The sequence below is a fragment of the Coregonus lavaretus genome (assembly GCF_964263955.1).
Source record: "Coregonus lavaretus genome assembly, chromosome: 6".
In the NCBI taxonomy this organism is placed as follows: Eukaryota; Metazoa; Chordata; class Actinopteri; order Salmoniformes; family Salmonidae; genus Coregonus; species Coregonus lavaretus.
The window spans coordinates 8,397,960-8,412,231 of record NC_139993.1 but is presented as its reverse complement, the minus strand read 5'-3'; the positions used below and the strand labels follow the sequence as shown (position 1 = coordinate 8,412,231).

General features: G+C 41.5%; 1 protein-coding gene across 1 annotated transcript; it reads right to left on the bottom strand.

Moving 5' to 3' along the window:
- Window positions 1-1,581: 1,581 nt before the first annotated feature.
- On the bottom strand, window positions 1,582-5,822 carry LOC311130797 (ewing's tumor-associated antigen 1 homolog). Its single transcript, XM_084163594.1, has 6 exons — window positions 5,486-5,822; window positions 4,960-5,091; window positions 4,772-4,851; window positions 4,422-4,531; window positions 2,611-4,325; window positions 1,582-2,350 (listed from the first exon to the last, which is right to left on the bottom strand). The coding sequence occupies exons 1-6, from the start codon at window positions 5,676-5,678 to the stop codon at window positions 2,226-2,228; spliced, it is 2,355 nt and encodes a 784-aa protein (XP_084019720.1). The 5' UTR covers window positions 5,679-5,822; the 3' UTR covers window positions 1,582-2,225.
- Window positions 5,823-14,272: the final 8,450 nt, after the last annotated feature.

Sequence of the window (14,272 nt, the reverse complement as noted above, 5' to 3'; positions counted from 1 at the left end):
TAGGCTGGGCTACTGAGCAAGGTGCCTCGGAGCACTCCTCGGATGAAACTGAAACGCACTGAGTGGTGTGTGTGCTGGGTTGAATGATTTGCCAATCTTCATAGATTTAAAGATGCAGTTCAGAATCTTAAGCACTTACAAATTCGTAACATATCATACGAATTGCAAAAATAAATAAAACATGTAATTGCAGGTGACGTAGTACAAAATTGTGCACAATTTTCAGGGACCCATTTTGGCTCGTGAGCACTACTTTCAAAACGACTGTCTGAATTTATACAAAAGTCCTGGAGCATCACTTTAACAGTAAGATTCCCTCAAGGTTTTGAGTGGTGTGTGAGTGTGTGTGTGCGCTGGATTGAAGGGTTCACCATAGACATTACAGTAAGATTCCTTTATTGTCTCTAATGTCTATGCTTTGTCCCATCAAGACGGTGAGCAGAGCTTGCAGACAGACCAATACAGCTCCTCGAATAACCGAGTGTAAAGGATCTATGTAATAAAGTGATACATGGTGTGGATGTGATTGAAGTGGGGCCAAATCCAACCGAGTGGACTGTTCAGTCAGGGCCAGATCCTGAGGCTCCCACGGTGCAAACTGATATTCGACTATGGCTGAAGGATTCATAAGATCCCATGTTACAGGACCCTGAAAGGGTTCAGGTCTCTACTCACACGCTCTACCAGACTGCATGTGTGGTGTAGTCGAAGGCAAAGCCACTTTCAAACCTTTCTAAAGCCATGTTTATACCTGGTTCTAAGAGGCATAATTTGTTCTGATCTTGTCCACATTCAGATTGTGCCCACATTTTTAGACAGGTGTAGATGATTAAAAGATGCATTGTGATCTAATCTTCCTGACCAACTCCGGAGGTAGCCGGGGTTCCATTGTATCTGGATATCAATCAAGTGTAAACAAATCTGGATGATCAAACTATTGAAATCATCATTATACAGGTCTCTAAATTAATTGACAGGTATCACCATTGGCTTATGGCATCAATTAATTGCTTAGAATGAATAAATTAATATTATTTTGAAAGAATATCTGTCAAAAAATGTGCATACAGGGAGGGACCAGGATATCTGGTCACAATGTGGACAGACAAGAGAGACATTTTACAACCATGTGTAGATGCAATGGCTACAATGTGGGCACAATCAGAATGTGGATAGGATCAGGAGAAAGGATGGATGTTAGCACCAGGTATAAACAAGGCTTAAACCATGTGTGCATCCTAAATGGCACCCTACTCTCTATTTAGTTCCTTATGGCCCTGGTCAAAAGTAGTGCACTATACAGGGAATAGGGTGCCATTTGGGACATCTCCCATCTCTGTTGAAAGCACTACTCATTACTATGTGTGCCGGTCCTAAAGGAGCTCATCGTCCTGTGTTGGCTGTTGCATCGGAATGGTTATTTTGTGCTTAGTGATAGTAGTTCACTTACACTCAATTGTTGTATTCCACAAGAAGAAATGATGGTATGCTAAAGGAAGAGTGACCCTACATGATACAGAAACAAAAGGACACTAGATGTCACTGCTGTACACAAGATAGTATTGTCTGGAAAGGGGGGGGGAATCTTTTTGCAACTTTATTATCTGTGTGCCATCTTTTGAGGCAGTTTCATTATTGTGCAAACGACAAACATAAACATTGTCCAAAAAAAAGACAAGGTAAACATAATATATAAACATATGATCGTTTTTCCTGACAGAGCACAAGGCGACTCGTGTTTTATATCAGAAAACTGCTCATGTTGTAATGCTATGTAATTTACACAACTGATATACAATATAATGAAAAAGTGACAGGACAGGCTTAGCCTATTCTGCAAACACAACTGATAACATACTCCCTGAAAATACGTTATTGTTTATTTAAAAAAGTTAATTTATTAACATCTTTCCAACAGTTTATCGTAAATAAGAACATGTATATTCATATTATTAAAATCATATTCAGGAATGGATTGAGTGATGTAAATGATGAGTTGGAACACAGAGAAAGGCAGCACTAGCCTCGTCCAACCATCCCAGTCTAGCGAGCTTACATTCTGTTTTGCTACGAGATCAGGATGGTAGTACGAGGCTACAACAACTCTAGTAGGTTTACTTTCAAGAGCTCTGTATGGTCAGTCTAGCACAAGTCAGCGTTTAGAGTAAGCCAACACTGTCCAACTATAATTGGGAATCTTCTTGTATGTGTGCACTGTACCAGCCTCAGGTTGGAGTCCTTAGGTTGTGGGCAGTCTGCATCCGTTGCCGTCTCCTCTCCAAGGCCTGCTGTTTCTTCAGTTCAATCTCCACCACAGAACATTTCCCAGCTGCTGCGGTCGAAGCGAAAGCTGAAAAAATGAGGATAGGCAGATGAGTCAGAAAAGGGTTACGCCATCATTGACTCTCAGTGAAGTACAAGTCTAATGAATATGACTTACTATTTTAACACAGCAATAGAAGGGTCCAATATTCTGGGCCCTGATGCTTTAATCGAACGTCCACATAAAATAACGCATTGACCTCATAAAATATGCATTGACGTCAATACGTTTACACGTTTCAAGTTGAGATTCAATCATTTTTCACAGCTGCATAACACATTTCTTACCTTTGTTGGTCACAGTGATGACAGGGTTGGACGCGCAGCCAGACTGTCTCTTAAAGGTGAACTGAGTGGAGGTTTCAGTCACATTTACAGGTGACGGGAATGACGACGGCCGCGCTCCACTCCCAGTGCCTTGTTGATTAGCTGTGCTCCCAGCTACACAAGTGCTTTTGACCCGAGTACTTTTGTATGGCCCTTCTCCTCCTGCAGGGTTATGTTGCCTATACGTGGAATTAGCAATAGCATTTCCAGCTGAGGCATTGTAACTCGGTCTGTTAGAACCAGAGACCACAGTAACAGGTACTTTGTTGTTATGGAGAGAGTGGGTGAAAGTGTTACCATTCCCAGGGGCCGATTGTGAATAAACTGAAATGTTGGGATATTTGAATTGTGTGGTCTCGGTCGTTTGATTTACATTGTATCTGCTGCTATTCAAAGGTGCAGAGACAGGGAGAAACTTCTGGCTTTCTGTCTGATTACTGGGCAGGGAATGGGAGCGTGTGATAACAGGGTCCTCCATGCTCTGTACCTGGCTTTCCAGGTTATCACATGCTTGGCACAATAGGTCATCGTCTTTGTCATCCCAGATGGAGTCAGAAGCGAAGAGAGAGTCCAAGTCGTCCTCTGGGACGACGTTGTGGCTAGCTGGGGCCTTGATACCGGTTCCCTTCATATTGTTCTCTGTGGGCTTTTGGTAAGAGCTATTCTCAGCCTGAAGGGGCCACGTTGAATAAGGGTTGGTGGAGGTTGATGTGCTTGAGCTGGTTGAGATCGATGTACTTTGAAAAAGAGGCACCTGCGGCCAAGTCTTTATTCCATTAGACTGGTGCTGCGTTTGCTGGCTACGTTGGTAACTGGACTCCATAGACTGAGCTTTGTTGATTGGTTGGTTTTGCTGTACGTTCCTATGTGGTGCTGGTTTGACAGTGTCGGAGACATGCCCTGCTTTTGGTAATGCCTCTGAGAGGATACTTTCCGCTTGTACATTAGGATTTGCTTCAAGCGTGAAAGTTTTTCTGTTTTTCACAGTTTCACTCTGTCCTTTAGACACAGCTGGTTTTGTCTCTTTACTTCCTTGAAGAGCATTTTCGGAAATGGCTGAGGGGTTGTTGTTTTCATGTTTAGTTTCATTCGACCCTCTTTGGGTCGAACAATGATTAGGAGCGGCAAAGAGGTCTGGGTTTTGGGTCATCTCAAAAACCAGCGAGCCATCCAGCAAATTGTCATTTTCCCAGTCATCGTCAAAGTTATTATTTGTGGAGCTTCTTTTGACAGGATGTGATGAGGAGACGGTTGATGTGTGGCCATGTATGGAATCAGGATATTTTCCAGGAATGGCTTTGGAGGACCCAGTGAGAGCAGTCTTCACCTCCAAGGACTGAGGCAATGAATTCTGACTTAAGTTACCACTTATTTGTTGAGTTGGTCCATCAAATAAAAAATCCAAATCATCTTCCATCTCATGGTCAGGAGGTATCTGGTCTTTGGAGTTTCTTATGCTGTTTGTTTTAAGGGCGGACTGTGGGCTTTCAGGTGTGACATTACTCAGTAAGGGCGGAGGCTGGTTCTCGTTGCCATCTAAATCCAATATGTCCTCCGAGTCTGACAGAAGCTGCAAACTCTGCTCGTGCATATTATTGACTCGTTCTTCATCTTGCTGAAACATGTTGAAATCAAACAGTTTCGCCAACTTTAAAAGGTCGTCCACTCCATTTGGCCTGTAGGGAAGGGGAAAAAATGTAGCTATTTGCAAGTGACAAGCTCTATTCTAATAACTGTACAATGTAGAAGAGAGGAGGAGCATGTTATATTGCCTTGGGGATTTCTTCTTGGCCTTGGGCTGCTGCATCTCTGGGGTGCAGGGAATAGCACTGTCTCCAATCCACTGGAGCAAGGATGACTCTGGAACTACAGGTCTCCCATGCTTAAATAAGATAAATTATACTAAATATTACTACAGTAAATATTTCAGAATAACATAACATAGTATCTGTGAGTATTGAACAGCACTATACTAAGAAAGAGCCCAATGAAAAAGGTTGGATGATGAAGTATGAGAAAGTCACATCACTGGGTCTAGTAATGAATATTGTTATAAGTTCGAAAATTTTTATACATTTATTTGATGGCACACGTGTGGCTAGTTAGCCAGAGTGTTACTAACCGTGGGAGCTATCCTGTTGACGATTTCGGAAATGTCCACAATTCCAACATTTGCTGAGTACTTCTTGCCTCTTTTGCTACCTAAGAAAGAACATGAAAAAAGTTAAGACAGATAAGGTAAACTTTAAATTGATCATCACTGCTTAGCCTACTACGTGTGTAGTTATATTGACATGTAAATATAATTGCCTGTCCTAAGGGGTGAAGGGGAAGTTGCATCCCAAATTATATCCTGTTGAAGTTCTGATTCATTCATTGGCGATTCTCCTTTGTTGAATACATTGTTGTATCTCGATGTCACACGAGTTGGCGTCTTGAAATCTGATGATAGAGATGTGAATGATTATGTAATTGGCTCACGTGGTAATAGTTAGCTATCTAAACTAAACAAAAAAAGTAGCTAGCTACATGACATTAGCTCCTAGCTAGTTTGCGGACTAAACTTCCTTCAACATGGAGTGGAGTTCAGTCTGCTACTAACTAGTTTGCGTTGGGCACCATCTAGCTAGAAAATAGCCAACGTTATATAACTAACTAACGTTAGCACAAGGAACGTTAGTAGACCAACACTGCACATAAGTTAGCTAGCTACGTTACATAGGAGCTAATAAGCTGTTTTCATAGCTTACTGGCTACAGGAAGAGCTATTTAGCTAGCTAGTTAGCTGAATCAGTGACAGGTCAATTCAACACATCATGGCTTGCAAGCTACCGACCTTGACAGGTTTTTGGAGAATCAATAAGAGATGGGGTTGCCTGCGTTTGTCTGAGGCTTCTTCTCAGTCTGTTTGTTTTCGGCTTCCCTCCACCTTGCTTGCTCTCGTCTAAACCAGCTGTCATTCCCGACGCGGACGTTTCACAATATTTTCGCCATTCTGTCATATTGTTCGCAGGGATAGTAACTGGCATTTATAGTCAAACTTTATATAAACATATGTAGGTACCAGAATATCTTTAACTACATCGTGTAATAGCGAAATGTAGACAAGTTGTTTTGGAACTTCAAACATTCCGCCATGTTGTTCCCATGATTCAGTTCGACTTTTGTTCAAGAAATATTTGTTTTCGTGGTCATCCAATTTGCGTTGTTGCTGCGCATCACATACAGTCGTGGTCAAAAGTTGAGAATTACACAAGTATTGGTCTTCACAAAGTTCGCTGCTTCAGTGTTATGAGATATTTGTCAGATGTTACCGTGGTATACTGAAGTATAATTACAAGCATTCCATAAGTGTCAAAGGCTTTTATTGACAATTACATTAAGTATATGCAAAGAGTCAATATTTGCAGTGTTGACCCTTCTTTTTCAAGACCTCTGCAATCCGCACTGGCATGCTGTCAATTAACTTCTGGGCCACATCCTGACTGATGGCAGCCCATTCTTGCATAATCAATGCTTGGAGTCTTCTCCGGACAATGTGTTTTCCGGATGCCCCAAACAATCGGAAAGGGGATTCATCAGAGAAAATGACTTTACCCCAGTCCTCAGCAGTCCAATCCCTGTACCTTTTGCAGAATATCAGTCTGTCCCTGATGTTTTTCCTGGAGAGAAGTGGCTTCTTTGCTGCCCTTCTTGACACAAGGCCATCCTCCAAAAGTATTCGCCTCACTGTGCATGCAGATGCACTCACACCTGCCTGCTGCCATTCCTGAGCAAGCTCTGCACTGGTGGTGCCCCGATCCCGCAGCTGAATCAACTTTAGGAGACCGTCCTGGTGCTTGCTAGACTTTCTTGGGAGCCCTGACGCCTTCTTCACAACAATTGAACCTCTCTCCTTGAAGTTCTTGATGATCCGATAAATGGTTGATTTAGGTGCAATCTTACTAGCAGCAATATCCTTGCCTGTGAAGCCCTTTTTGTGCAAAGCAATGATGACGGCACGTGTTTCCTTACAGGTAACCATGGTTAACAGAGGAAGAACAATGATTTCAAGCACCACCCTCCTTTTAAAGCTTCCAGTCTGTTATTCTAACTCAATCAGCATGACAGAGTGATCTCCAGCCTTGTCCTCGTCAACACTCTCACCTGTGTTAACGAGAGAATCACTGACATGATGGCAGCTGTTCCTTTTGTGGCAGGGCTGAAATGCAGTGGAAATGTTTTTTTGGGATTAAGTTAATTTTCATGGCAAAGAGGGACTTTGCAATTAATTGCAATTCATCTGATCGCTCTTCATGACATTGCAAATTGCCATCATCAAAACTGAGGCAGCAGACTTTGTGAAAATTAGTATTTGTGTCGTTCTCAAAACGTTTGACCACGACTGTACAGGCATGCATAGGGATACAACGACAACATACAACTAAAATAGTTACTGTTCCGAATTGGAAATGTTAGCTTTGTTATGAATTATTTTGTTGAATTTGGTTAAATAAAGGATACATTAAATTATTATTTCTTCATTATTATTATTATTATTATTCTATATATTCAATAGCGTAGTCCATGTTTATTATGAGGTCTAGATCTTTATATGGCACATCTAGCTCTGAAACCACAGTGGCCAGTTATCATCATGCCCATCATCCAACCTGTTCCCTTAACTAACTAGGCCTACTGTTATTATGATAGATTTCTAATGTAACTTGAATGTAATTATACATTCATAAAATGTAATGTAAATGGATAATGTCTATTTTTTTTACATTTCACCCAAGGGGGGAAAGCAATGACTATTTGAAGGGACATTTAACTTTTTTGCTTTTTGTTCTTAAAAATTTAAATAACGTATGAGGTATTGTATAAATTGTATATACATTTTTGTCCTGGCACCTATAATATATTTTATATGGGCCTCATCAGGCTCTTTCTCGGAAAAGACTGGAGGCAATGTCTGCTGCAGCAGCACGGTGAAAAGTCACTATAACACCCTCTGTCACACCAAATGTGAACACTCCGCCCAAATGATAGTGAGATGAAAGAGCAGGGGCCATAGGCCCGTCACTTCCAATTTAGGTATGAAGCGTCAAACCCGCAGCCAGGAGATGCCTTGGTGGCCTCTTTTGTTGGAAAATTCAAAACCAAAATGTCATTCGCCTTGGAGGGAATACCATGACTGTACAGAGCCCCACACCTCAACACATTGGCCTTACTTCATTTGTTTATCTAGCCATAGGTGGTTATATGGCACCTAATGGTGAAGCACCTAATTGGTGAGTTCATTAGGGGAATGTCATTGGTGTAAATGGAGCCTATTGCAGATCACAGTAACAGCTGTGGTAGTTTGGTGGAATTTCAGAGAGAACACCAGCACCGTCTGCTCCTCTCGTGCCTGAGTGCTTTGCCACTGGCAGTGTAGGGGTTCATCAGAAACCAGTGGGCCTTAAATTTGAAGGGCAAGATATAAGCATACAGATACATGTAATTCCTTGCAGGCTACAATGGGTGATATTCTGTACACATAGAACATGTCAAATATTTCCTGGCTCCTCTAGGCTAATGTTGTGTGTTTACACACTGTTGAGCTTCCAATGAGGGTAAAGTTAGTTATGTATCCCTTGGTGATTCTGGACTATGACGAAAAGCCTAGCATTCATCAACATCCCTTCACTTTGAAATGCCGTACCACTGCAACTGGCTCCTGGCCAAAGACAGATATGCACGATATTTCATGGAGAGTGCCTCGGAATAGAATACCCTGCTGTGCTAAAGAAAACTTTGTGTTTCTATGCACTGAAAAATAATCCATCGCCGTGCTGTCAGAGGGAAAAAGGTACCTACCTGTTTTTTGCATTAGAGTGGGTAGGCTTCTATGGGGCTGTTTTCCCAAAAAACATTTAAAATGTGAGCCATGACAATGGCCTAGGCTCTAATAAAAGAGCACAGAGCTTTTAGGTTAGCAGATCTCTTTAGAGCCGTCTCAGATTATGTTCTGTAATCGCTCCTCAATCATTGTCTACTTAGGCCTACACTCTTAGGAAAAAAGGTTCCAAAAGGGTTCTTTGCGGAGGAATAGGGTTCTACCAATAACCGTTTTTATCAAGGGTTCTTTGTAAGGCAAAGGGTTCTACCTAGAACCTTTAACATCCTAAGGACTGTTTTTGCAAGGAAGGGTTCTTTGATGATTCTTTGGAAGGCAAGAAGGGTTCTACATAGAACCATACAGTGGCTTGCGAAAGTATTCATCCCCCTTGGTATTTTTCCTATTTTGTTGCCTTACAACCTGGAATTAAAATTGATTTGTATCATTTGATTTACACAACATGCCTATGGATTTCACATGACTGGGCAGTGGCACAGCCATTGGGTGGGCCTTGGAGGCCATAGACCTACTTGGGAGCCAGGCCCACCCACTGGGGAGCCAGGCCCAGCCAATCAGAAATAGTTTTTCCCCACAAAAGGGCTTTATTACAGACAGAAATACTCCTCAGTTTCATCAGCTGTCCGGGAACTGGTCTCAGACTATCCCGCAGGTGAAGAAGCCGGCTGTGGAGGTCCTGGGCTGGGGTGGTTACACATGGACTATAGTTGTGAGGCTGGTTGAACGTACTGCCAAATTCTCTAAAACGGTGTTGGAGGAGGCTTATGGTAGAGAAATGAACATTACATTATCTGGCAACAGCTCAGGTGGACATTCATGCAGTCAGCATGCCAATTACACGCTCCCTCAAAACTTGAGACATCTGTGACATGGTGTTGTGTGACAAAACTGCACATTTTAGAGTGGCCTTTTATTTTCCCCTGCACAAGGTGCACCTGTGTAATGATCATGCTGTTTAATCAGCTTCTTGATATGCCACACCTGTCAGGTGATGGATTATCTTGGCAAAGTAGAAATGCTCACTAACAGGGATGTAAACAAATTTGTGCACTACATTTGAGAGAAATAAGCTTTTTGTGTGTATGGAACATTTCTGGGATATTTTATTTCAGCTCATGAAACATGGGACCAACACTTTACATGTTGCGTTTATATTTTTGTTAAGTATAATTCAGGATTTTAGACAAATCTGACGGAGTTTATCAAATATCCGGACACATCTTTTAGGAATCCCAGTTTTGAGAGAAATAGTCTTTAAAGTCACAGAGGGCTATTGCAAGAAACTATATAAGATAATTTGTCAGTTAATATCCATTATTTAAAAAACTGGGATCCTTTGGTCCGGACAAGGGCATTTCCAGGCATAGAGCTGACATGGAAGTGAATAATATTTAAAGTATTTAGAAAACTCCCAAACAAATATTTTCCCTTATAACATTCTCCTAAATGTAAATTTTAAGCTCAAATAATGCTACAAAAATCAAATTTGTTCAACTGTAAAATTAAAGTTTCCCTACCAGACTATAGGATTGTCCTGACTTTCAAGAATCTCTGAGCTAATTTCCTGCGATTCTACACATTTTGCCATGAGGCTGAGAGAAAAATGTGCAGTTTTAAAGCTAATTTCCTGTCATTCTAAACATTTCCTTCATGGCTTATGACGTGTTCATATGCTATCTGGGGGGCCTGACCTCCGTGGGGATTCCAACCCCCTTCCCCTCCCAAAATATATATTTATTTTGTGTTGGGGGCCCCCAAAGCTTGTGGGGACGCAACTATTGTCTCATAAAGTATATCAACGTAACAGTCTCTGTGGACAAGATTTATTCCGGGGAGCTGCAACGGGTTTATTTGAGTTTTCCTGGTATTTTTAACGGGGCCTCCGAGAAACTGTCATTGTGTTTCAGACACATTTATTTGAAGAATAAAATGAGAGAAATTAGGCAATTTAACAGTAATGAGAAATAGGGTGCTTTGTTGAAATCTTAGAATTCCCCCAAAACTGGAAAATGGCTGCTTTCGTGGAAACATTTGGCCCAAAATGGTGTCATCCAGAAAGAAAGAAAAAATAATTTCAGTGATCAGGAATAAAGATTTCCTAATTCAAAACAGTGGAGTCATTGCTTATCTACTGAAAGACAAGGATATTTCTGGAAAGAATGTCGCCTGAGAAAAGCATGCACTTTTTCATTGAAAAACACTTAACTCAATGAAACATGGGTGTTGGCCCTTGACTCAGAGAAGAGGCTAGATGAAGCAAAAAAGACAACGGAGCAGACACGATGTCACAACTGCATTGAATGCCTTCCTTTGACTATCGGATTCACTTTTAATATTGGGAGATGTGCAGCTAAACCGTTGGCCACTCTTGAAACAGAACTTTATCGATAAACACATTTGTTAAGTCTCCCAGAGCGTTGGCATACCGTTTACACACGCTGCACTTGAAATATAATATTTCGAGAGCCCCCTTTAGATTTCCACTTCAACACTCACTTTAATATGTGAAAATTACTCTCAGTTAGAGTTTCATTACTGTACCATAAATTATATGATAAGTGGCTCAGTCAGATCCAACTGAAAGCGCTCCAAAAAGTTACCCCTAAAAGTGCCCACTTATTCACGTCAATGTAAAATATGCATGTGTTTAGGTTGAGTTTAATACAGCATTTATTGCCACTGACTGGTCTGAGCCATTGTAATGTAATGCATGTCATATGGCTCTCAGTTCCTAGTATTGTGAGAAACATGAATGGGAGACACAGAGCACAACTCCATAAAGTTGTGTGTCCTGAGGGAAAAGGGCAGCATTTGTCAGTTATGTCAAGAGGTGCCAATGAGATCTCCAACCATCCTTAAACTATGCTTAAAGTGACTAACATTGCATGCACATGGATTGCCTCATTGTGTTTGAGTTAGGCTAAAACATTACTCCTCCACCGCAAGCATGAAGTGTCAAAACCTGACTCTTAACAGGTCCTACATGTGATGGATAATTGAGAATGTGGTTATTTTAGGCTTTGTTTAATTTCCTAACATGGAAATCCTAGGATACATAACAGTACAGCAGCAGAACCCATTTCAATCAAATGATCTTGTTAGGGCTTCATTAAAAACAACAAACACTGTAATATCAAGGGTCTGCACTAAAGCATGTTCATGAAGCACCATTATTATTAAACCTCCAGACCACCTGTCATGTGATGTTCTTACACCTACCTGTATCCATAAAGCCTTTCAGAAAAGGAGTGCTAATCTAGGACCTTTTGCCTTTTAGATCATAATGTATGAGATTACAGGGGGGACCTGAGCATAGAACAGCACTCCTACTCTGAGTTGCTTTATGAATACAGACCCAGATCTACTCTGAGAGGGTTCCACTGAGCACTGTGTGTGTACAACAGCATAACTTGTTTCCCAGACTAATTTCATATCTGGTTCCCGGGACAGTTACTTCGGAGGCAAAGTGAAGCCTGCTTGGCTGTTCCAGGACAAGGGCTGTTTCAATTTATGGAGAAGCTTTACTGGACTATCGGGAACTAGCCTGCAATCACTGCACTGCAATGAAAAACTGAGATTATCCCGTCTTTGGCAATAGTTGCTTTTATTTTGACTGTACAGATTTGAGATATTACATTTCCCACACATGTCATATTGGTCTTCATAAGACTGTTTCATCCATCTGTGCAACTTTTATGGACACTATTTCTCCACTTGCTTGCGCCCCTGAGAGATGAACGTAAAGTGTGCTACCATCAGAGAGATGTAAAAAGTTAATGGAAATTAACTTCCTTTACAGAAAGGAGTTGAAGAGGACTTTTAGAACAGGGGCGTTGTCCTGCTATAGCCTACGATCATTTTGCAGCACAATGCTATTGCAACAGGTTTAGGTTTCTAATGGTACATGTGGTGCCGACTCATCCACCAGCCGGATCTCTATCTGCAGTAGCAATTAGCCTTGGGACAAGGTTACATGTGATGCCATATCGATACAATAGAAGAAGAAAAAAAAGGCAAAAAAAACTATTAAAAGCAATACAATAAACGTAATATGGAGAGTGCATTAAAAGCTGCTAAAATCTACCTTGATATGCATAGCACTTTTGCTCAAACTGTTTGATACAGTCAAAGGCTCCACAAGCTTCCTCCTTTCAATATCACCTCTATATCACAATCAGAGATTGCAGAACCTACCACGGTGATTCTATTTCCTGCAGGGGGTGCGGCGGCGGCTGGTGCTGACCCACTCCGACAGGGATCATTATGACTGTTTATGTCTCTTCCATCCCGGGGCCGACCCGGCTCCTGTGTCGCCATGCTTCGCCTGCGCCCACTCCCGTGATGGATGACCAAGCGAGGCAGCCTTATTGGAAAAAGGCTTGATTTACAGCAAGGCTGGCTGCCACCGGGCTAATGGCTTAATTTCTCTCTCTACTCCGCTCGGCGGCACGTGATGTCATCAGCCCCAAGGTCGTTTGTTAGTTGAGCCCCGATATGGCTCTTTGTTGTGGTGTCCAGAGGAGTATGGGGGGGGGGGGTTGATGTGCCTTTGATCAGTGGTACTTGCGAGACCATATGTGTGTGTGCACTCTATGAGCTTTTAGCTTAATTACCTTGATTCGGATGATTATTTATATATTCAGCGCTTTATTATATACACTTTATTGCGCTTGTGTTACAGTCACCCCCTACCATTGCGTTTGTGTTACAGTCACCCCCTACCATTGCCGCCTTCTATTTGCCTCCAATCATTCACCCGTGTTGAGTTGCTATTTCAACTCACTGGCGGCATGTCAGCCTACTACTCCCAGTCCCACCTACTTTAAATGAGTACCATCAAACAAGTGTAGTATATTCTCCGCATACATGATATCAAACATCTCCTAACTCACGTTACACTGCAGACGACAAAAGATTAATACTCTTCTGGGATATTTGGTTTCTATTGACAAAGCGACTTGCTTTTCAGATAACTAGCTTACCTAATTGAGCCATCTCTAAAGGTAAATGGACAAGCATTGGGCCAAGGCACTCAGTGTCATTAGTAAGATTAATTTGAGTTTCCCCGCGTACCAGTTTTCCTCTTTGCTATTGATTATTTGTCATTTGGTGTCATTAGGTGTATTGGTAAACAAGAAAAATGAATGGAGTCTAGACAGACTGGGAGTGCAAACAAAGGAGGAATCATTAACTGGAAGGGATGGTGATTTAGAAGTGCCAATGAATGGCGGCCATTTTGAACTGCACCTTTATTGTGAGCTCTTTAAACTTGTAATGCCTTTTTCCATAGGCATAAACACTAAAACACACACTAGATAAGAATAACATCAACATCGTGTGCCATAACACTCTTTAAAAAGTATAATGGTAGCTTGTGAATGGTTTCTGAAACTATTATATATTACATGTGTGAGGACTTAACAAATTCTTCATATAGACGGGTTGGCTGACAATGTCAGGAAAATGATGTGCACATATCGATAGGGCCGGAAGCCGTGTGGTGTTATGATTCTGAACGGTCAGATAGCTAGCAACAATGACAAGAAGCTGCCAATGACGAAAAGCTGCCACTAGCTGAAACGAGGTGGCTCATATCAGATAGTTTTACCTTGTTCTTGTCATGTCTATGCTAATATGGCTAAAATTGTAATGATGTATTTGAGAGACAACAAGTGCTCATTGTGCAAATTTATTTTATTTTTCAAGAAATATTTTGAGACTAAATCTAGTTTACATGATGTC